This window comes from Talpa europaea (assembly GCF_964194135.1).
Source record: "Talpa europaea genome assembly, chromosome: 6".
NCBI classification, from domain to species: domain Eukaryota; kingdom Metazoa; phylum Chordata; class Mammalia; order Eulipotyphla; family Talpidae; genus Talpa; species Talpa europaea.
Window position 1 is genome coordinate 16354465 of NC_140072.1, and position 25257 is coordinate 16379721.

Below are 25257 nucleotides of genomic sequence, written 5' to 3' on the forward strand. Positions count from 1 at the left end.
TTTAGTATAAGTATGTCCAAACTATTACATGAGATTTACTAAAAGACCATTTGTTACTCACTTGAAGTTCAAATTTAACTAGGTCACCTACATTTTATCTGGCATTTCTATTTCAAATGGACAAACATCAGCACTTATCTGCTACCTCTTATGTTGGGAAAATCTACATGAAAGAGAGCTGGGAAACCCTACCTCCTTTACTTGGTAAAAAAGCAAAGGGTTGGATGGATCTTGAAATTGGATTGACATCCTCCCCTTCCTTGCATGGATAAAGAACACACAAGGGAGTCCAGATTAAATTATATGTTGGTTCCAGGGAAACAGGACAGGCAAGGAGGGGGAAGCCTCAAAATCTGAAAGAGAAACAGATGTCCCAGCCCATCCCAGCTCAACCAGGACACTCTGCAGTGGCCTCGATCCTTACCTCTGGGCATCTCTTTGGAGTGCTCTGCTTCGGGCCCATCCAGCAGGTCCATCTGAGAGGCCTCCTCAGAGGGCACGCGGCGCCAGGACCAACTCTGGTTCCCAAGGTCATGCAGTGGAGGGGAATACTCCAGCTCACAGGGGAAGTCGAAGCTGCACTCCAGACCTGCAACGACAGTGGGACAAGCTGTCTCCCAGACATGACCGTCCAGTCGCACTCCTCCAGGAAAGTGGCCTTCACCTGATCCACAGCCTTCACCCTACCCAGCGGCGGTGAGATGCCAGTCCCACAGCTGGCTGGGCTCCAGATTGGTGGTAAGGGAACCAAGAGAGGAAAGGGGGGGGGTTCTTTTCATATTTCTGATTGGGGAGGATGCTTTCAGAGAACACAGGTAAAAAGTCATAAAAGGTTGGACCAGGAGGAGTTTTGCATCCTGGGAGGTGCCCTGGTGACATGGAGAGGGTCTGAGGTCAAGGGTCCAGAGCCTGGCTGTGTTACTGGGTCTGAAGACAAGTGCATTTCTGTCACTTACCAGCAGGTGACTCAAGAAAATTAACCTTCCCAGGCCCAATTTCCTGACCTACACACTGGGGATGATGATACCTAGTTCTTCAGTCTATTGTAAGAAACAGGAGGGTGGTGTGAGACTGTACACCTGAGCTGGTCCGCTGCCAATGCTCAGGGAAAATCCTAGTCAGGTCCTGCCCTGTCTGAGAAGAGAAAGGTCAAAGGGGATTCGAGTTTTGCTCACAGACCCTCAACCCCTACCCCCTCTAGAGAAGAGGCTCAAGGCTAAGACAGCTAATAAGGGTTGATTCACTCTCTTTTTTTTTTAAGATTTATTTATTTATTTATTTATACAAGCACTGGGTACAGTCAGAAGCATGGGAAGGTGAGAGGATTCACCAGCGCCAGAGTGGGGAACAGAACAGGCAGACTGATGAAATACACTGCTGAGGGGAGCAGCGGGCGCAGCAGGACAGATCTGCACGCCATGTGGGACTCTCATCGCTGGCCGGGGATAGAACTGGTGCTGCAGAGGCTGTGGGCAGCTTCGCAGTCCAGCACTCAACTGCTGTGCCACCGGGGAGGCCCTGACTCACTCTCCTTTGAGGTCGGTCTGGGGCAGGTCACCGGTTAAGGACAGAGAGACATGAGGGCATGAAGAGAACATGTCCTGAAACCTTTTATAATCTTTTTCTGGACTTGTTTGGGAGGAATCATCCTTGCACTCAAATCATGCTGTGTCTGTCCTGACTTTAGGAGACACTCGCCTCCTCTCTCCTCTTCCTCACCTACTGTGATTGCCATGGTGGCTAGAGAACTTTGTGCACAGTAGTGCTCAGGGATCACCGAGGGTTAACATAAGGTGCATAAGGTGTTGATGCAAATGATTCAGCCACTTTTTACTTCATCATTTCCCTGGTGTGACGAAAGGAAGATGTGATATAAAGGACAGACATCTGACGGGGAAACATGGAGATATGAATCTGCCCATGTTGGACCGTCTCTCTTCATCCATGAAACTCAGTGCCCTCATCTGTAAAACAAGCAGTTTAGACTAGATGATTCTAGGAATGCACACCCAGTGGAATCCAGGTGGCAGCTTTCTGGTTACCTTCAACAAGCCCCTCAGCCTCACCAGGTCTCAAGTTCCTCAAATATAAAATGGGACCCAAATCATGTTTCCAAAGTTTTCTTGATTTTTTTTTTAAAAAATTATCAATTTTTGGGCCTCCTTGGTGTTGCAAGGGGTTAAATACTCTGAAGCAATCTGCAGCCTCTGTAGCACAGGTTCAATCCCCGGCCGGCCAGGGAGCAACCCACATTGTGAGGCAGACCTCTTCTGTCTCGCCTGCTGCTCCCCTCAGCGGTGTACTTCAGTCAATCTGCCTGTTCTGCTCCCCACTCTGTCTCTGGTGAATCTTCTCACCCCCCACATCTCTGGCCTATACACCAGTTCTCGTATGCACAAAAAAACAAAAATCTTAAAAAAATATCAATTGTTCACTTACACAGAAATGGACAGAAAAGAAATAAAATTCAATGAAGTGGCTAGATTAGGTGACTTACATACCATTTTCACAATGCAAAGGGAGTTTGGGCTTCAACGGTTGACAATGATTGACTTTTTTAAGATTCCAAAGTCCTTGCTCTCAGAGGGTTATAGTTAATTTAATCAATCAATGTGTGAGTTGCCGCTAATGAGTGTTAACTCCCTATCAGCATCATGCATTTTAACAGCTGCTTCTGGAGCTACCGCTACCTCGATCTCTAAGACGAGTCTTGTGTTGGGAATTTCAGAAGACAGAGGAGAGTGGGACCTTAGTGTGGACAGTAGCTGCTTGATTGTCCTTAGTCACATCCATCAGCATCTGGTCCTTCCCCTGAGTGGGAGTAAAATAATTCCCATTGACACTGGACAAACTAAATTTAGGGGGGATGAAAAAAAATCCTTCAATTACAATTGTATTAAGTATCTTTCTGCTTCTTGCCCAGTAGAGATTTATGTACCATCTACTCACAAGGAGCTGCCATCCTTCTGGCCGAAGGTTAATACCACTCGCCCTTTCATGATTCACACAATTCACCTTTATAACGCAAACTGGAACAGGCAGAGCTAGCTTTGTTTGAGTTGACAAGCCACTTGTTGCCTACATAGTTTATCAATCTTGAAGACCTCTTACCTGCCTCTGGGGGCTGAGCTACTGCTCCAGGTTGGTGCCCATGATTTGCAGGCTGCCTCATCTTCAAGACTTGTTTACCGGGCACCTGGTTTTGATAAACAGCATGCAAGGACCAAAGGGACCCTGCATTTTGTTCTTTGGAGCACAAAAGTGATCCTTATATAAAATGGTGTAGCCATTAAAGCTAGTTCCTCTGTGGAAGCTACAAAACACCCATCCACCCTAGCAAATGATGGGGTCAGGAGGTGAGAGAAAAAGCCACTGGCCACCTCACATGGACAACTATTAGTGCCTTTCTGAAAGTTTCAACTCTTATAGTCCTTTCTCTATCTTGATTTTTCTCCTCCAGTTAGAGTCATCTTATACCAGCTCAGACACTACCTGCAAAATGTGTCTTGGGTGCATATTAGAAAAACAGACGATAAAACATGTAACTCCAGCATTAAGCATCAATTCTGAGATCTTTGGACTTTCAAGAGTCTGACAATCGTCTGTGTTTGGGCAGATCATGCCTAGTGAAACAGGCGAGACAGATACTCCAATTACCATATTGGTTCATTTTTAAATTCCCACTGCAAGGCAACTTCCCTTCAGCTGTCAAAGCTGTAATCTTTGGCTTTAAACAGGAATGAAGTTAACATTACTGCTCATTTTAGGTGAAATTGAATTGGACTTTTGTATATTCTGATTGAATTTCTTATAAAACATCAAGACACAGGTCTCTCTCTTTCTCACATCGTAGTCTCAGTGCCTTCCAAGCAATAATACCCAAGACTCATTTTTTGCAAAAATAGGTTAACTTTCATTTTCTTTGGATCTTCTCTGAAGCTCTGGACCTTGGGCATGTCTTGAACCTTTCCTTAATCCTCCCGCTGACCCATCCCTATGAAGTAGAGACTGCAGAGTCTATTTTACAGCAGAACTAGAAAGGTTCATAGGCTTCTGTGAAGTGTTCAGCCTTGAGCAGCCAGTGATGGAGGTGGGGCTGTGCCCAAGGAAAGGCATGGGGAACAGCACCCCCTGTTCCTGGCTGTCTATAGGGGACTATGCTGGGGTCTTTCTGACCTCATTATATTTAATCTGCAGGATAATACTGAGAAGACAATGTCATCTCTCTACAGATGAGGAAACTGAGGCTTAGAAAGGTTACTCCACTTGCCCAACCATCAAAGGACTTCCCAGAGGTAGAACCAGAAAGTTACTCAGGGTCAGGTAATGCTGAAGATCCAGATATATTTTTGTCATATTTTTCACTACAGCTTCAGAATCATGCTCCAAGGCCAACAGATTAAATTAAATAATACATGAGAAATCTATGAAGTGCTATATTTTGGTTACTATTAGATCCAAGTCGGCAACCTCTTCATATCTGCAAAGGCTTCCCCACTCCCTAAGGGGGACATAAGTCTGTGTCCCATTTTGCAAAGTGACTTTGTCCAGAAGAATCCAGAGATCCCAGGCTCACTTGATGAGCCCTTTTGGACCTAGGAGAATCCAGTCATTAGAAAAAAGCAATGAGAAAAAGACATGCTTTCCAGAACCATTGACCACATAGTAGAAATCACTGCTACCACTTTCTAGTCTCTTCTGTCATGGAAAAAAAGAAAAAGTAATGGAATCTTCTGAGATTCCAGATTGAGTAGGGTGTCCAGGGCTGGGAAGGAGAGGTGTTGGCAGAGCAGTGAGGATGTTCCAGGCTCAGCCTTGCACATAGTAGCTGGGGGTCTTTGGTGGATTCATTCCTCTTTTGATGCCCACTTTTCTGCATTTGAGAAATAGAGAACTGGAGGACACACCCTTGGTGGTACCCTCCACCTCTGGAGGTCTTTGATGCTTTAGGCTCCCCCTGGACCAACATACCCAGGTTCTCCCTCTGCCTGCCTCGCATCGAGGGTCGTCCCTTCCCTAGAAGCAGATTCCCCACAGCAAGAGCTAAACGTGCGTCACGCTCATGGGGACTTCGATTACCTCCAGATTTTCAGAGAATTAAGTACGAAAGCTCAGGCAAGTTTTACAGATGACTGGCTCAGGGTGGGAGAGTGTGAGGGTGTGTGTGCATGTTCATGCATTTTTATCAGTTTGTACCTATATTCTGAAATCTTCTAGGTGTGAGTCACATTTAAAAAACAGAAAGCATTAAGTTAGCTTTAAGATATTGTTCTTAAAGCAGCCATTCAGAAGAATGTTTCAGCTGCTGATAAAAAAAAAAAAAATACTGGTGGTACTGCCTAGAGAGATGACCTGTCCTTTCACCCAGCCCCCTTAGCAGGAGAGGAGCTGGCTGTGTCCACCACTTCGACACCGCAAGGGATGGTGGACATCTCGCTTCTAGGAAAGCATGAGACAGGAAGCCGTCCTGCCCGAGGCCTATGCCCAGGAAGCCAGCATCAGCCACCTGGAAAGAGGTGGGGTCTTCCCCACCGGAGCTGCCTCCACGGGGCTGCATGGAGGTTTCGGACACTGTGCACAACGGAAGAGTGAAGGGGAGACATGGCATGCCTTGCACTCTGGTGTCTCACCTCAGATGGTCTTAGAAAATTCAACAGTCTCCCTTTAAATCCGGACTACTCCTGCATCCAAACCCTGTACACACAAATACCTCCCACTGTTTCCTCAGCCTCCTCGACTCAATTGAGTTAGGGGATGAGCAGCCTCCTCTAGCCTTTGAGATGACCCTCCCTGGCTGGTTTCTAGGTAACCAGAGGATGACAGGGGCCTTCACAGCAGCCACCCTGGGCAGGTTCACAGGTTCACAGGGACCCGCTGGTTGATGTCACTTGGTCTGAGCCCACCACTGGGTGGGGAAGCAAACAGGGTGGAGTGAAAAGCAGAGTCTTATCAAAAACCACACCTGGTTATCAGCCCCCAGGCATCGCCCTTGCTCACTGTCTCAGGTACTTTTGATGTCAAGGTGCAGGTCTGCCTTCTGCTCTTGACCTGACCTGCAGTGGTGTTGTGTCTGCAGAGGAGCCCAGAGCATGGAGCGGAGGACCTCTGTGAAGACCCAGGGAAGAGCTGACACCAGTGGCATGGCAGAAGGCTCCCTGTGGTCAGACACGAGGCCACTATCTTATTTATTCCCATGGAGAAGGCAAGACTCACCCCTGTGCAACAGAGGGAGACACGTCTTGGAGAAGTGAGGTTACTGAGGAAGTGCCCAAGGGGACTTCAGTGGCCTCCTTCCTCCCATGACACCCTCACTTAGTATTTCACAAAGAGGAAATTGTGAACTGAAAAGGCAGAATAAATAGCTCCCCTTGTTCAGAGCCATAAACTGCAACAGGAGTCAGGACCTGCAGTGAGACGAAAAGCAACCGGAGCCACAGAGGCACGGGCAGGGACAGCTGGAGGCGGGACAGGAGCTGGAGGACCCCGGCTGTCCGTGAAGGCCCTGACCCCACCTTTATAAAGCTGGGTCTTTGGTGCCTTTGGTGAGCCCCAAATCAGAGTATAAACTTCCACAACCTCAGTCTTAACCCCAGTGGGTGTGTTGCTCATGAAACTCAAGGCCCGGGGCTTTAAGTCCTGTCTAGGTTTCCTGACAACTTCCAGGATATGTTTGGTGTTCTTGGGAGGGAACTGGGGGTGGGTAGGGTGGACAAGGTTTCTATGGTCATTCGGGACCCCAGTGAGAGTTTCCCCAAGCGGATATTCACCCATCGGGTTTACAGCTGAAGACAGAACATTGTTAGGCTTGCTATTGGTTTAAAATAGGACTGTGCATGTTTGTGATTTTTGGCTTGGGGTTATTTTCCTGCTAAAAATGATTTCCTGGCTTTAGTTGCCTTGACCTGATGTTTAACTGTGGGGATGCAGATGGCTTGACTCTCCTCTCTGGTTGAATGCTGGTCTCTCTGGTCTCACTCAGCCCTACAAATTTTTTCCTGTGTCGATGCCCATATGTCTCATTCTTTAAGTGACCTTACTATCATCCTGATTGTTTCTAAGGGATAGAGTGCAAGACCTGAGATGTGACTCCAGTTCTTCCATCTGTCAGCTGTGCTGTGTGGGGCACTGCCCACCCCCTTGAGCATTGGTCATCTCAGTTACAAGGACCAACTTCCCAGAACCACTGGGAGGACTCAATGGGATAATGGAATGGAGAATTTCTCAGCCTCCCTTTTGAATGCAGCTCCCTGAGAAATAGTACTTCCGGGGGATATTCCAACAGAAGGCAGATGACTATTTCCATAATTTTTTGTTGCATTAATAGGCTGACCCCACTTCTGATGGTTTGACTTGTGATTTTGGACTTTAAGATGATGTTAAAGTGATACTTATTCAGTAGAAATTGATGACCCTGTCACTGTAGCATCCTCATCATCCAGCAATTAATGTTAGTTTAATGCTTCAAACAGGCTATTATTGGTAGAACTGATAGAACCATTCTGTTTTCATTTTCCATGCAATATTCAATAAATTACATGACATGATTCTGCCTAGCTATAGGCTAATGGAAGTGTTCTGAGCACATTTAAGATCAGCTGGGCTTAGCTATGACGTTCAGTAGGGAAGGCGGATTAAATGCATTTTCAATTTAATATTTTTAACTTATAATGGATTTATCAGGATAAAATCCCATCATAAGTTGAGGGAGAGCTGTACCATGGGAAGGTTGGGCCATCTACCTTCAGGTGATATTCTCAGAGTTAGAGGCTGTTACAGCTTGAAGTGACATTTCAGGTCAACTCTTTCTTCCCCATGGCCAAGTGAAAGATCCGAGGCAGGGAAAATACTTACCTAAGGTCACGTGCCTCAGCAGACAGCAGAGAGTCCTTCACAGAGAGAGTGAGGGTATTTCTCCTGACTGCGGAAGCCTTTGCAAATGCCATCCTCTCCTGGCAGTGCCAGGCTTGTGTCATGCTAAACATTAAGAGTTACTAAACACCAGCTCTCTCTTCCTCGGGCTCAGCTTACTGGCACATTAAAGCTGAGGCTGGATCACTTCTGGGACACCATATACACGCACTAAAGGATTTCTGACAAGCCCAATTTGTGTGTTTAGTAAAGAACCACATGACTTTCAGGGGTCATATAATTGAGCTACACGTGTCTGAAACTATAGCTCATTATGCAGAGCCCCGGAAACAAACATTCTCAAAACACTGCCCATCCTTAAGGACTGTATTGAGGTCAAGGGGACCTCCTTGGTGGATACCAATCTTGAGGCGCAAGACAGGGTCTCCTTTTATCCACAGTTTCCCACTTGTTAGCCTTCACGGTCATGAGGAACATTGCAGACCACCTGGAAGGAGACTGTGGCCCATAGACAGGAGGGCAACCCAGAGGATGCATGTGGGAGGGGAGCAGGATGGGAACTGAGTTCCCTCTCCTAATCCATGAAGTTCATTATTATTGTTCAAAGCTGCAGTTAACCAACTAACAAACAAAACGATACCTTAAACAATTAGGAAAATTCTCAAAAATCTAGACTGTCTTTTTCTGGAACAAGTTGGCAAAAACATACATGGATAAGTTTTAAATATATCCACATGATTTGATGGTTCAAACAATCTCCAATAAGTCTTCCTGGCTTCTCTCATCCTAGTTGTACTCTTCTGCCAATGAGCCGTTTTTGATGGTTGCTGGGAGCCTCTTGCTAGGGAGCTGGCCTACACACAGGCGAGAAGCCATGATGAGAACAGAAATGGGGGGCTCAATGGCTCAGGGACCAAGGGAAATGATCACTAGGGAATTTTTGGAAACTCTTTCAATTCTGGACCAATGGGCTTTGTGCTTTTGGGTAATTCATTTAATCACTTCAGCCTTGTTTCCTCATGTGTAAACCAACAAGAAATATCACAGTAATGACTCTAATAAAAGGAATTTCACCTGCTGTATGATTAAATAATAGGTGATGATTAAATAAAAAGTGATGCAGTGTTTTCTTAATTATGCGATTCCACATACAGGCACGTCACCTGATGCTTCAGATTAATCACCAGGAACCTAGGGATGAGCTGAACTAACTTGATGTTGGAGGACTCAGAGAGATGCCAACTCCCTTACCCTGTTTTATATCAAAACTCTAGGGTTTCAGGGACAGGGTGTCTGGGCAGTAGTTAGGAGCACAGGTCCCTGTGTGGATCAGACTGCCCCAGGCAAAAGCTTGGCTCTATCCCTTTACTAGTGATATTTCAGGACAAATCACTTAATCTCTCTGTGCCTCAATTTTTCACCAGTAAAATAGGAATTAAAACAGGGACCACCTCAGAGAATTATGACAAGGATTAAGTGCAATATGGAACTCCAGTATCTAGCGTGGCAACTAGCTCATGTTTTATTATCAAGTAACAGCACTGTTACTCTTCGGTGGGGCCAGGTCAGCCCAGCAGAGAGGAGAGAAAGGTGCATGTTCAACACTGAAGGTGGAAAACTTTGACTATGTCAAACCTTGTTGAAGCTCCATACAACATTTGCTTTCAGATGTGCTGATCAAGTTCCCTTTGGAAGTGAGTCCCACTAGACTTTACAGGGATACTAAAAAGGTCTGGGTTCTAGCCTGGCTCTGTGGTATGACTTCAGGTATGTTTCTTAGCCTCTCTAGGTCTTAGTTTGCCCATCTGAAAAATGAAGAAGTGAGATTAAATGATTCTCAGGTCTCTTCCATCTCTGCCATTTTCACTACCACCACCCCTTTGGGGGAGCTGGCTAAAGCAAGATCTCTAACTTGGTTCTCACCAGCCAGTCAGCAGAACCCCAACAGTCCTGACTTCCAGCCCAGGCTTGGATGATTAGGGTCTTCTACTCCCCATTTCTGTGTTATCTCCTAAAGGGGCACTCAGCCTACCAGTCATCTTTGATATTAACCCGCCAGCTGCCACCAACATCTGGTCACTCACTTCATAAGACTAATTACCGAGCCTGGACGCTGTCTGACCCCACCCACAACCAATATTCATTTGTCATGGGACCCCATAACTGAAGTCTCTCACTTCTTTCCCAACAGCTTACTCCCTAGAATGCATCTGGGAACCAATCACCCAATTCAAGACATCTGTTTAGCTCACTTATAATCAAGCTGCAGCAAAGAAGGGCCAAGTCTCCCTCAATCAATCAATTATATAAACAGGCTCAGAAGATAGTCTCAGAAGTGCATGTGGGCATGCATACCTACAATGGTGGAGGACAGGCTCAGAAAGCTTAATTCTCATTTCCCTTATTTGTGGCCACATTACCTGTGGAAGAATTGGGGAGCTGTTCTTCATCCCAGAGCATAATATTGAAAATATTTTAAATTCTAGACTTCCTGAAGTTAACTAACACAACCTCCTCATTTTATAGATGGGAAAACTGGGCTCAGAAGAATGAAGTAGCTTGGTTGGCTAAGGTGCCATAGCCCAGGGTCTGGAGAAGTAAGATAGCTGAGCTAAGAACCCAGATTGGATTTCCAGTTGCAATCACCTCCTGCAATTTTCATGAAACCATCATGTATATGGTTTCTAACAGAAACCATTCATTCTAACAGAATGAATCTGGCCTCAGAGAGCATAGTGAAAACCTTAACATTTGTCCACTGCTCAGCAAGACATCCTTCCAAATGGGATCACAGCAGAAGGTTGGAGGGGAGCTCTGAGCAATGTGCCTCCAGGCCAACTGGAGGAAACTGGTGGTTACTGGGGGTCTCCACCCAGAACAAGCTAAATGACTGTCCTCACTCACTCTTCTGTCTGATAGGGAGGATCTGCAGAATGTTGGAGGTGGACATGGAATCCTTCCTTGATGCCAATCTCTAAAAATAGGCAGGTGCCAGCTGCCCCAGCATAGACCTGTGCCCCTTGGGGGCAGACTACAAATACAGCAGGGGGGATGGGCTTGCTCACACCTGCCTCACAGTAGGCAGACCTGGGGAAACCACGGGTCACAGTCGAGGTAGGCTTTCTAGTGGGAGGGCCAGAGGGCCACAGAGGAAGAATGGTTGGGGCTAGATCTTGAAGGATGAAAAAATTTTGGTGGATGGCAAAGGTTTAGCTAGGAAATTTAAGAACAGAGAAAGCAGTAAGATTATTCCAGTCAGATAGGAAATGAACACTGCTTAATTTAGTGTAGCTCTATAAATTCTGAAGCTGGGCTATGAGATATTAAATCTCAGCTTGGATAGTATCATGATCAAAGATAAATGCTTCATATTCCAGAGGGCAGAACTAGGGTCTTAAAGATTTGTGAGGGCCTCCCTGGTGGCTTAGGGGTTAAGTCTCAGCACTGTCACCACTACAGCCTGAGTTCAATCCCTGGCCAGGGAGCTAACCCAAATATGGCACAGCAGACCTCTCCTGTCTTGACCACTGCTCTCCTTAGCAGTGTATTTCAGTGAATCTGCCCCTTCTGCTTCCCACTTTGTCTCTGGTGAACCCTCTCACCCCACCCCTGCACCTCTGGCCTATACCCCAGTTCTTCTGCACACGCGTGCACACACACACACACACAAACACAGAGAGAGAGAGTTGTGAGCTTTAAAAATCTTCTAGCAACTAAAATTATGCCACCAAAATGCAGGCTACTGGCTCGTCCCTGGAATGCATCTCACAACTTCTCAGACAGCATCAGTGATGCACCAGCATTCCAGGCACAGGGCACTCATCCTCAGAGCCCTTATATCAGACCATGCTCCCTACATAACCATTCCCTTTAGCAGGTGACAAGCATCAAAGAGAGTGACTTCCTGGCCAAAGGTAATATGACTCAGAAGAAAAGAACCAGAGCTGGGAATGTATTCTACGACTCTGATGCCAACTTGAGCTTCTTCCCATTAGACTGTGCTTTGCTTTCAGATGGGGACTGGGCACCAGTTGACTCAGATGTTACAGAGGAGATTTAAAGCAACAGGAGGTGAATGGAAGATCTTTGATTCCCAATGCAAGTCTGATAGCCCGGGGGGCCCTGGAATCTTGTGTTGGAGAAGCTGTCCAGGTGATGGTGAGGCAGCTAGACTGAGCCTGGCTGTGGTGCATCCACACCACAATGGTCCTGACCCATGCAGAGGCAACTTAGGGCAGCATGGGTCTGTTGTGCTGGTGGAACCCTGGGGAATTAGAGAGGTGAGAAGGGGAAGCAGCAGACAAGAGAGATGTAACAAAAAATGCTTTGAGCCCACATAGTGAGAAAAGATGAACTCCCAGTTTTTCTGTTTGGGAGGGGTTGGATGTGGGCTCTGCAAGCAGGTGGCCTGGGTTTGCATCTCAGCTTTGCCACCAGCTCTGGGAAGGTCACCAACCTCTCTAGGTCTCAGTTTCTTCATCTGGAACAGGTGAGACTGCCACAGGCCCTGACACAACTCACAACTCTATGAATTACTCTAGTCATCTCCCCAAATGGGCTGGTTAAAGTGCTGTTAAACTGAGATCTCTTGTAACATAAAGTTTTGCATGTGACATTGCTCTTGACAAAGCATTTTATTTTATGAGGGTTTCCTCTCATTTCCTTACTCTTGATCAGTCATTTTTCTGCATATGTTTTGGACACATGTCTTTCCAGGCTGGTTAGAAATGCTCTGTACACAGTATCTCACATGTCCCAGAGCTGTCAAAACAAAAATTCCTCAGCTCACTCATGTCTGCTAAATATGCTGTTTTAGATTGAGAACAGAAAAAATAAGCCTGCCCCAAGTAGTGAAAGTCACAGCTCTTAATTCTAAATCAAAGTCTGTCCAGCCCACAACTGTTTACCCTTAGACACATATCTTTCCTGAAACCAATGAATAGGACTTAGGAATGAAAGGACTGGTGGGAATCTTTCTATTCTATACAAAAACAGAGACCCTCAAGGCGAAAAGAGCCAGCCTGGGGACTAAGCGGTCTGGGGGGACTCTGAGCTTGCATCTGGTCTGCTTAGCAAATGCTGCAGTTCAAGCCAGTGCACCTTTACTAGACAATAGCTGAGCACAAAATCCTGGGTTAAGTATGGGGGGTCCAAAGAGATTCCATGTGGATTCCCTGACCTCTAGGAGCTTACAGTCTGGACATAGTGATAACATTGGATAACAATAACTAAGTTACGAGCAAACGTGTCCATCAAACATATTAGGTGCTGTGGAGAAACATTACAGAACCTTCGTTGGTGAGAAAATGGACAGGCTGTTCTAATTTGGGGTTAATGTGGTTACCAGCTGCTGGGTGTGAATCTCACAGCATGGTTTCCAAAAAGCAGCTTGACTAAATCTACCAGAATACTGGGTCTTTGCTAAAACTGAAAAGTCTTATTTTCCAAGCCAACTGTCCTATCAGGCTTGATGGTTCATTAGACCCCGGTTACTGCACACACATCCACCATACTCATACGACGAGGATCCAAGAAACAGCTTCCAGATGGATGTCTGGGACCATCAGACCTGTCATACAAGTGACCAAGGCTAGTCTATGAGGGGCAGGGCCACAGAGGTGAGCAAACTGCATGCCCGCCCTGTGGTGATGGGATGTAGTGAGGGAGAATATTTAAGATCGTGTCTGCCTTTCAGTTAGGTGAGCCAGCCAGGATTGCAATATTAGGCGACCTAGTTTACACTTGAGCCATAAAGGGAATTAAATACAAACCAGGAAAGTGATTTGGTTGAAAAGGAAACCTCAGGTAAGTCTAAGGTTTTGTGAAAATGGGTACTGTCGGGTAGGATTCTTGGAAAACTTGGATTACTCTGGAAATAACCATCCCATGTACAAGTCAGAATGTTTTCAGATTTCAAGAGGGGTCAGATACCACTTGAGTGTTATCCAAAAATTAGTGGTGTCAGGACACATGAAGCAGGAGTGACCTTTGGGAGTCCATCAGGCATGACAGCCGAGACACGTTAGCAGAAAGACTAAGGGGACAGGAGACCAGGGCTCTGCCTGTGTGTGTCCCTGTCTCCTCATCCATCACTCTCTCTTTTTCTTACCCTTTGTCAATATCTTCCCCTTCTGTCAGTGACGATTGTTTTATGAATTTTTTTACACACCCAGGGATGTGTGCTAAGGGATCAAAGTCACATTACTACTTTCATAGACCTGTGTACTTTTTGTCTTTGTGTGAAAAAAAAATTAAGAATTATATTTTACTATTCCCTTACCTTAAAGGTGAACATAATCCAACCTTGACTTGATACTTTGTATTCATTATTATTTGATTCATAGTTTTCCTCTTTATTTTAGGGTTTTGCTCACCATTATTTTTTCTCCAGTACCAACCCTTACACCATTTATCCTTTCCTTCCCTCTTAACCTCAGAAGCCTCAACTCCTTTCTCATGGGCTGCTAGTTTTTAGAAGCATTTGATTCATCTGTTAGGTACATGTCCAATATTTGTCTTTGTCAATCTGATTTTTCACTCTACACAATTCCCTCCAACTCCTTCTGCGACAACCATTCAAATGGATCTCTTTTAACTAACTCTTCTTGCCTTTATGTCAGTGGGTCAATCGCTCCTTTATTGGCTTTAATCTGACTTGTTCCCTTTCTGCTTCTCCCTACTCAAGCTGCCACTAACACAGAGATAGATGTTGGTATTTATTGAATAGCTCCATGTTTCTTCATTTAAAGGGAGATCAAGTGGGGCATTTTAAACATGTCTTTCCTTGAAACACCTACATCAGCTGCTTTTTATTTCACTTCCACGGATTGGCTGGGATTGTATTTGTTGGCTCCCAGGTCAGTGTCCTCAGGGTGACAGACAGTTCCTTGGTCTTGTTTTGAGATGGTGAGCACTGCTGTCCCCTTCGGGACTCAGCCCTTCTGGTGAATGCACCCGTTGTGGATAACAATCCAGAGGCATGGACCAGGAAAGGGCAGGAATTCCCAGCTCAGTGGAGCAGGGTTGGGAACAGAACACAAAAGGCCTGGCCTGTCAGGGCAGAGGAATGGGGAGGGGGCTTTCAGCCCTGACAATGGCCCAGGGAGCTAGACCTGCTCCACATGGATGTCAGGCTCCTAAGGGCAGTGGGGCCGATCCTGGCCGGCCACATCAAATGTGTAATTTCAGAAATGAGATCACGCTGACTTCCTGCCAGAGCTACAAAACCCATCCCAGAGGGGACTGGACAGTCTTTTTCTTTTCCATTTTTTATTCTGTGGTAGGTTTTTTTTTTTTCTTTTTAGAGAGGGAGATTTAATTTGCCCAGTCTTTTCAATCAAAGAAACTGATACATTAACAGGACTAGTGATGGTGGCAGTGGCAGCAGGGAAAATAATTAAAAAGTCTAATTTTTCTTTCTTTCCAAAAGCACCAGTCCCTAAATTGGATGGTTCCCAATGGACTTGAAAGCAGGCAAAGTTTTAATAGAACTTGTATTTAAAGTCCAACAATGGAGTTCTTGTGCCCTGGTGTTCGTATGTGGGGAGGAATTTCCTTTTCCAGGAGTCTATTCTGACTCTGGAGGGCTGGAGGGTGAAGGATTGGATTCATTTGTGGCCTTGCCATAACAAAGTACCTCAAACTGTATCGCTTAAAACAACAGAAATTCATTCCTTCACAATTTTGGAGGCCACAAGTTCAAGATCAAGGTATGGAAAGGGCTATGCTGTCTTGGATGGCTTCAGGGAGGATCTGTTCCTGCCCTACCCTAGCTGCATCTGGGGTTGCTGGGAATGCTTGATGTTCCCTGCCTTGTAGATGTATTGCTCGAATCTCTGCTCCACCATTACACAGTACTCATCCGTGTCTCTGTATCTGCTTTCATATTGTGTATCAGTCATATTGTATTAAGAGTCCATTGCCATTCAGGGTGGATTCATCTTAACTTGACTGCATCTGCAAAGACCTTGTTTCCAAATAAGGCCAAAATTCTTGGAGTCAGAATTTTAACAAAACTTTTTGGGGGATACAATTCCCACAACAGGGACCACAGTCTCAGGTAGGGAAGAAGGAACAGGGGAGAAGACAAGACTGCTTTTGGAGGCCACACCCAAGCTAAGGAAGAGGTGAATTATCTGGTCTGCCTGTGATAGTTTCAATTTGGGGACATCCAGTGCTAGCCCTACAGCTTTCCAGATCTTAGATATCAGACTGGTCATAGTCCGAACACCAGGTTGTTCAGAAAATGGGAGCCCTCTCCAAGTAAGGAGAACTCATCTTGAAATTAACTTGGTGACACAGTAGAAAGAACACTCAACTTGGTGTCAGAAAATCTGGGTCCAGTCTTTCCAAACAGCTCACTGGCCCCGTAACTTAAGATCATGTTAATTAACTTCTTTGGTCCTGAACTTGTATTTCTACAAAAATTGAATAGAAAATGATTTCCACCCACTACAATTTTATAATGAACTTAAGTAAGAAAAGGGATGTGAAGGTTTTATAATGTATTGAGCAGTTGTTTTTTGTTTTTTTTTTTAATAAGTGAAAATTCTCTTGCTCCTTCTCCTCCAGGGCAGAACCTTCAGTTATTTAATTTTAAATGTTGATCTGGCTCTGTCCACACCCAGACATGAATTACAGTTGGGCAGGTTCTAGCAGCTTCTGTGGTTCTAGAACCCAAGGGGATCAAAAGGCCCAGACGCCTGAGTCTCTCAGCACCTGAAGCTACTTGCTGGAGCAGATTTTCCTCAGATAGGTAGAGCCCAATGCCTCTGTCAAGCTTCATGAATAAGTCTTATGGTGTCAGATGACCAAAAAAAAAGGTCTTTGTCTTGATGTCCTCCCTCCTTCAAAGCCTCAGAGAAGAATGTGCAGTTTTGTCAATGATGAAATTAGCAGGCTCCTGTCATTTGAGACAAGAGGCGAGAAAGCCCTGGAATTTGATACCAAATGCCTCTGACAAGGATATATTTTACACAACATAAAAGGCTGCAACGTAAATTAGAAGAAATATGGGGAGCCTTCAAAAAGGTAGGTCAAACTTTTTCCTCAAGCAGATAATTACAGGCTGGGGGTGAGTAAATCTTATTAGCCTCTCTCCACCTCGTCTCTCCTCATAAAACACCGGCGAGAAGAAAGCCACACTCAATCCAGAAGTGGACAGCTTGCCCGACAGGGCTAGCCCACGCTGTCCATCACAACCCTGAGCTCTGGTGCTGAAGCTTCCCTCTTGGCCCTCCCATCACCTCCTCAGGTGCAGGTGAACACAGCCAGCCAGGTTCAAAGCTCTTCCTCGAGTCTCACCTCGACTTGCTACGGTTTGGGTACTTCTCACTGAAGAACTATCCCTTCAGGCGGCAATTTCCAGTCAAATTTTTCTGTCCAAGTTTGAGGTCTTAAAATTAATGGAGTTGTTAACATTTCTTAAAATGTCTTTCAAGGGAGCTGAAGGTGTAGATTTATCACCCCTGAGCCTGCTGGCCTCTCCGGTTCACAGAGACACACAGGCTGAGTCCCCATGTCCCCACCCATGTCCTTAAGGGGTTCGGAGTCTTGCCATGACTCTGCCTTCAGTTTGCAGTGCAGGGGGTCTTGGGATGAGCCCTGAACACTGTGCTCCGGAGTGAGACCCCAGGGGCGCTCTTTGTGGCAATGGGCCTCACTGCCCTGGGAGTTATTTCTCTGGCCTAAGAGCTCTGAAGGGACAGAACACATCTTATCTAGCTTTGTATCTGTGCCACCTCCACATCTGGCAGTGCATCGGGTACACAGAGGTGAGGATGGAGGCAGGGAGGTCTTTGTGAGTCTCTGCAGAATTAAAAACAGTAAGATGATGAAAAGGTTCTGAAGTTACCACCACACTCAGTCAAGAAGCCACCAATCAAGAGTCAGCTCTACCCGCCCTGTGAATCAGAAGCAATAAAGGTACTGGCTTTGGCACCCTTGTCCAACATCTGGGCACAGCTGGCCAGTGGTTTGTGTCCTTTCACGTGCCGAGAAGGAAAGCCAAGAGGAGCATAGGCCACAAGGAGAGTTTGAAAGGACTCTTGGGAATCATCTAGATCCTTGGCCCAAGGTGACATGCCACTCCACTCTACCCACCTCTCATCTTATAGGTGAGAAAGGTGAGATGCTGGGAGAGGAAGTGGGTGTGTCAGGACCACAAAATGAGGGGGTAGCAGATTAATAAACTCTAGTGGTTTTCTCTTTTCAACCTGCAACCTCTTTCTGAACGCTCCATAGAGAATAAATGCAATGCCCTGTGTGTCACACAGGAGGTAGACCTGCATTTTTGGACATTCTGCATTTTATAAAAGTTGTCATTCCTTGGTGATAGCAAATGACTTTTAGAGCAAATTAAAAAATGTCATCCAATGACCAGTTGTATCGCAAATCTGGTTACAAAGCAATAACGATACAAAGGACCACATTTCCATTATTTATAGCTACTTGCCTTTATCATTAGATGGCACTCAATGTCTGGCTTAAATAAAATCAATAAGTATTCCTTATCTGGAGTCTCCTGACAACTTCTTCTCTCACAGGGGAGGCTTAGGAAACTTCCCAGCAGAGTACAATCTTAAAGTGCCGTAGGGTTTTTGATGCATTTATATTTCCAAGTTTGAAATGAAAGGTACAGTTAATATGAACCAAGACTAATTGTGTTATGGATGAGGGACAGCAGTGAGTGGGAGATTTCTGTTAGGTGCATTTTAAAAAGCTCAGGCCCAAGGGCAGAGACTGAGTTATCAGGAATAAGTAAATATGCCCAGAAGGGAATCTAGAACTCAGGGCTGTCCAGGATTCATAAATAGTTAATTGAATCAGGTCTGATGAGTGTGCTCCATCCCTGGAGGCCTTCTACATTTATCCATCATGCATAAGCCTTTATGAGCGTTTTCTAGGGGGCGGGATAAAGTGAGGAAGAAACACAGCTTAGTGCCTGCCCGCATGGGATTTACTTTAGAAGATTTCAGAAGAAAAGTGTCTACCTGGAAATACATCAGCCCTCCTCCAAGCCTTCTCTTGCCTCTGCAGAGACCCAGCAACTATGAGCTGTTAGGATGAGCATGAAGAAGAGGAAACCCTTCCTGAGCGCTGAGGAACTAGCAGGCTGAGTAGGGGGCCCCCTGGGAGAAAAAGTGAACAGAAAGGAAGAAGTCTGGTTTTATAGTTAGAGAATCCATTGTGTGATCTTATCAAGCTCAGTACCTACATCTGTAAAAATGCAATGGGACCTGACCTCCTTACCTCTGAGGTTGTTGCAGAAATCAAATGAGCTGAAATAATATCCAAAAATGTGCCTGGGAACATTTAAAGAGCTACCCAAATGTAAGGGAGTCACATTAGGGACCCTGGAAGACCTGAGACCCTCAAATCAAAGACCCGAGACCCTCAAATCTTCTCTCAAGAGCTCATCTTTGTTGGAAACACTCAGGGGTTGGGACCTTATATCTAGAAAAATACAGTGAAATATAAAAATGCGCTACAGCTAATGACTGGTAAGGGGACGTCGCTACAATACCATCTCCCATAAAGGCTAGGGCAGGGGTAGGGTGGGGACATGACAGCAACAAAGCTTTTGGCTTCCCATGGATATAAAAGGCAGTTGTTTGTCTGGAGAGACCAGGCCTGGGCAAAATGATCACTGGGTGCCAATGGAAGGCAATGGGCACAGAAAGCCTTCCTCTGTGTACAGGGGGCTGAGAGGTCCCCAGGAGGCCAGGAACCACAAACTGAAGCTCACAGCTTTCTTAAGTATGTGCTGGGGATTGCACATCACCAATCAATTATCAGACGTATACATACCGTATCGGCTGCGATGAGACAGGAAAGGGAAGGAATCTTTCATGATCCAGGTCAGATTCCATGCAAAAGAATCAGGAGGAAGAGCAGGCTTATTTGTCGGGGGCTCCGAGGAATGGGGACCTGGACATAAAAAGAAAGAGAATGCTGATCCATGTGTGTTGGGGATGTTGGGCTGTTACTCATACCACTTATAAAAGAAAGTTCATCGAGGAGCTTCCATGTCATCCTCTGGAGAGTGAGGGAAAAACCTGAGCACCTAAGTAGCCTGACATGACCTCAGTGCACATTTTCTACCCGGGGAAGTCAGATCTGAGATGTTTGAATCTTGTGACCAAGGTCATACTTAAAATCTCAGACAGACAACCAGAAACCAGGTTACTTAATGGCCAATCCAAGGCTATTTTGCCAAACAGCTCTATCCAACGACTATTCTGCCAAGAAGAATTTGTGCAGCTTTGTAGAGAATTTCAATTCATTTTGTCCAAATAATGTCACCACTCTATTTTATGTTCAGAACTGTAGCTTCATCTAATGTTGTTTGCTTGGGTTATTGCCTCCCCAATGAGTGGATTGAAATTGCAGAACTTATTTGTTTTGATAATTATGTTACTTTCAGGAACAACAACAACAAAAAGCTAGGTGATAGGTTTTCCCATACCCAAGAGTCCAGGGAACCACAGGGGATTAATGTTTCTGATTTTCATGAAAGAAAGAAGGGCTGAAAGAAAAGGAGCAAAAGCAGCATTACTCCTTTGCTGAAGAGTACTCAAGTGGGTTTTGTGTGGTGAAAAGTAATTACAATATATCTACAAATCAAATGAACAGACTGCTGCCCTTACTCAGTTCTTCCCTGAAAGTCCCCCAACTCAATCACTATTTGCTAATATTTTATGGCAGCCAAAGCTTTTTCTGTTAAAGAAAGAAGGGTTTGAGAATCACTTCTGTTTGATAGATGTGTAGCAAGACTTGGGTGTGAAGAGGAGGAAAGGAAGAAAACTAAAATTTCTTCTATGGAAATAGGTCAGGCACCATGCTGGGCTCTTAACCCATGTCACCTCACAAGGCATTCCTGGGGACTCTGGGAGATCAGCATCACCATGTCCATTTTACAGACACAAAAACTAAGACTCAGATGGGCGAGTGATGAAACCAGGTTTGCCTGGTGTCACAGACCATGTTGTATTATGAGTGGGATGGTTTACTCTCAGATAATAAGCCTTAAACTACCTGTAGTGACTGCATGAATAGGAGGAGGTGGAGGAAGAACAGACAAAGAAGAAAAGGAAGCAACAGGACAGGAGCATTTTTCCAAATTATCTGCTTTGTAGTTTCTTCTAAATCACCCAAATCATCTTCCAAATCACCCAAATCATCTTCCAAATCCAAAAACACCAACTCCTCCAGGACTTACTCCCCTGCCTCCAAACCCCTTTGTATCAACTTCTCCTCACAAGCCTTAAGGAAACACTTCCCTGGGCAGCCAAGGCAGCCCTTTGTCTGCCAACCCGCACTCTGTGAAGCTGACCACAGGACCAGATGCCCCTTCAACTAGAACAGGAGGCACAATCCATGATCTCCTTCCTTAAAGAAACATTCTTATCTCTGACTTCCAAAGATTTGAGATGGCAATGCTGACTCCTAGAAAAGGGTTTTTACCTAGAAAAGAGTTTTTGACTTTTCTTTCACATCTGATCTTAAAAGATCAGAACTGAATTGGCTGTTGCCGGATAGAGCTTTCTGGTAGCATTTCTACAAAATAGCTCAGAGGAAAGGCACAGAAAGGGATTAGAAGCAATGCTAGTTTCAGAGAGAAGTCATTTCATTTCATCTGCACATCCACTCCTGGTTTATAGACAGGCAACAAGGCCAAGGTTATGCAGGTTAATTTAGGTACAAGCTTGGGTTGATCAGACTTTTACAAATTCATATTATGAACTGAGCACCGATGGACCACCTACGCTTAAAATGTGTGATCACTTATTCCCTGCAACAACCTTATAAATAAGTACTAGTCCTGGTCTTTATTTGCTTCTTATTATTTTTTATTTAATACATATATATATATTTAAAAAAATTTAAATGTAGTACTTTTTTCTTACATCGCTGCTCAGTTTTGGACACTATGATCTCTCCCCTCACGGGTGGTCACCATAGTTCCCCCACCACGGTCTTTATTTCATAGCCAAGGAACCTGAGGCTGAAGAGGTCAGAGGCCCTGTGTGGCCACGCAGCCAACAGGCAGGAGACCAGGGTCAGAGCCTGCCTGGTCTGCAGCTCACACTCCTCGCACCACCTTCATGAACAACCACAGACTCACGCAGAGTGGTCCTCAGCCTGCTACAGGGCCCAGGAGGGCCACAGCTAAGGTCAGAGGTCACCACTGAGTATGACCCAGAACAGAGCACCAGGGGGAGGGGGTCCAAGAAGACTCTGGCAACCAACAATATCCCCAAGTGCCCAAACTGGCATCTCTGAGTCATCAGTACAGCTCAAATTTTAAATAATTTTGAAGCAAAAGGAAGGTCAAGCCTAGGTGATATCACCCTGTCTGCAAGTGATGTCATTTTCCCGAACCCCACAGAATAGGAATGACACCCACTTCTTCCTGAATGTGTGGCACCAAGCTGCTGGGGAGGCACTTAGGAGAGTGTGAGTAGGTACGGAAGGGCAGATGGCTTTAATGCGGATGAGAGCCAGCCTACATACACAGGGATAAGAAGTATCTGAAATTATTCAAAAAGAAGGGCTGAGTCACAGTCCAGCCAGGAGCCATGGACATCACTGCAGGTCATTCCTCAAGACATAAGCTAAGTATTCTGGACCCAAAAGTGCCAGTAAAATAGTGGGCATCATGCTTCCCTGGTGGTGCGGGAAGTTGAGTGCAGTGCTGTGAAGCCATCCACAGTTTCTGCAGCGCGGATTTGATCCTGGCTGCCCGGGGAGATACCCACATGGCACAGCAGACCTCTCCTGCTTTGCCCACTGCTCCCCTCAGCAGTGTATCTCAGCAGATCCACCTGTTCTGCTCCCCAATCTGTCTCTGGTGAATCCTCTCACCCTCCCACACCTCTAGCCTGTACCCCAGTGCTTGTATAAATAAACAAATCTTTAAATAATAAATGTTGGGCATCCTCAAAGATGAATCCTGTCCTTACAAGAGCTCCTAGAATTTCTGCCTGCAAGCTCATGAGGTTCCCTATGGGAGGAGCATAGTGATTTTCTTCATGAGTCTGGGGAGCTAAGGGACAAATCAACCGAACAGATGGGCTTCCTCAACTGGAAAGGTAAAGGACCAGGAACGACACAGCCCACAACCTACAGCCTGAAGCTGTTTGCCGAAATCAGACACAGCAGGTCAGAAGTGAGTTCTGGTGCAGTTCCTGGTGTATGTGCACATTTAGAAGAAATGCAGGCATTTCCCTTCTCCCTTCATACTCCCTATCCCACACATCCTCTCCACTGGTGGGGTGAGAGTTTCCAGTACAGGGAAAAGTGGTGCCCTGAGAAGCAACCCATGCAAGCAAGAAAAAGTCTTGTTATTTGGTGCTTGTGACAGTGTGAGGTGCCGGGAGAAACAGGCCTCATAAGCACAGACTTATGGGACAAAGGTGTTCATTAAGACCTCCTGGCTCCAAAAGAGTAGATTATGGACTCTGGGGGAGAGAGGTGAGAAGGAGAAGAGCAGAAGATTAGGAGCAAGAGTAAAGACAGGCCCAAATGAGGCACAACAGTGGAGGCTGAGCCCACCAGAGGAAGCAGGGTAAACAAGTATCTCTGGATTGAGGGTGTTATCGGCTGACTACAGATAAGATTGCTTGAAATATTCTTTTTTGGTGATATCTTGGGCTCTCTCCAGGCACCAGAGGGTGTCCAGGCAGAGCAGAACCCCCCAGCCTTTGACATGACTCTAATCAACGCACAGGACACCTGTGTCCTTAGCTGAGATTCCAGATCTGTCACAATCGTGATCCTCTCGGAAACAACGACAACTCCCTCACTCCCTCCCTCCTTGGCAGTGTCCACGCGGTAGTGGAGAGGGAGGTACCGGTGGAGGGTGGGGAGCACACCTGGACGCTGAAGAGTCTCACTGGAGATCCATGACTGTGGTCTTGGCACCCGGAACCCTGCACCCCGATGGGTTGCATTCACCCTCCCTCCCTCCAACACCACCACTCTCAGCTGCTTCTCCTCCAAGCTCCACTTCCCCTTCTGCACATTCTCACTAGTCATCTTGTTTCTTATTTCACTGAGAAAAGAGAAGCAAATCTCCCACTCGAGGTCTGAGTCCTTGCCTCCACTACCTGCTCCCCTGCTGTAAATGACACACCGTCGACACTCCAACAGCGGCAGCCTCTCCACATAGGGGCTAATCACATACCTCCTCAAGGAAGCTGCCTTCGCCATTGTCCTCCCCATGGCCTACATCAACAGTTCACCCCCTCTAGCAATCAGTCTCCTTTGCAGCAAACATATGTCATGAAAAGGAAAAAAAAAATCCTGACTTTCACACTCTTCTCCAGCCAATCGTCCATGCTCTCCTCTCCCTTATCACTGAACCTCTTTTTAAAAGATTTGGCTATGGGTTATGTGCTTGTCCTCGCTTTTCCCGTCACATTTACAACAAAATTCTCTCTGCTATTCCAGGTCAAGGTCACTGGTGACCCTAGTTGCCTGTATAATGGATGAGACTCTGCCCCCACCTTGCAGACCCCTCAGCAGCCCAGACCCTGCCAACCCTTGCCTGCTCCTTGGACTCCTCACATCTTGGGGATCACGTGGTCCCAGCGTCCCACAGTCCTTGCCTCCTACTGCAGTGGCAGGTCCTCGTTACTCTTCTTTGGCAGAACCTCCCCATTTTCCAGGCTGTACAGAAGGAACATTCCCCACTTTGCAACAGCAATTGCCTGGGAGGTTTCATGGCTGAATATTATATTTCATTGTGGTCATTTCTTCAGCTGGCAATGATCAGTGACCACGAATTTCAAGGGACTCAGAACATCAGACCCTTCCTGGACCTCACTGAAGATGCCTGACCCGTTACTTATTTTGACCAAGCAGGTAGAAACTTAGGAACTCATCCCCTCCTTGCCAAAGAGCTCGTCTTCAATTCTGAATTGGCATGACTGCTCTGTGATCCTCTTTCTCAGGTTTTTTTTTTTTTTTAAGATTTATTTATTTATACAAGCACTGGGTATAGTCAGAAGCGCAGGAGGGTGAGAGAATTCACCAGAGCCAGAGGGGAGAGCAGAGCAGAGCAGGCAGACTGACGAAACACACCACTGAGGGGAGCAGCGGGCGGCAGGAGAGGTCCGCGCGCGGCCGAGGACCGAACCGGTGCCGCAGAGGCTGCAGGCAGCCCCGCAGCCCAGCGCTCAACCGCTGCGCCACCGGGGAGGCCCCTCTTTCTCAGGTTTTTTAAAAACTATTTTTTTCCCATCAAGAACCAGTTAGTGAATTTCTCCTTGCCTGACATGTAAATAGGCTAAACTTCTTTTTTCTTTAAACTCTGAGTATCTTTGTTTTATTATTTGATAGTTGTTGGAAGTTGGGGAACTGGGCTTTTTCCATCCAAATTTGCTC

At 45.9% G+C, this 25257-nt stretch overlaps 1 protein-coding gene across 1 annotated transcript in view; it reads right to left on the minus strand.

The window, feature by feature from the left end:
- Positions 1–25257, minus strand: part of ALK (ALK receptor tyrosine kinase) — a gene marked incomplete at both ends in the record, with an annotated part of 599018 nt that overhangs the window by 411966 nt on the left and 161795 nt on the right. Inside the window, 2 exons of the mRNA XM_084235715.1 lie at positions 425–589; positions 19678–19797. Coding sequence (XP_084091841.1) covers positions 425–589; positions 19678–19797 — 285 coding nt within the window. The remainder of the gene's footprint in view (positions 1–424; positions 590–19677; positions 19798–25257) is intronic.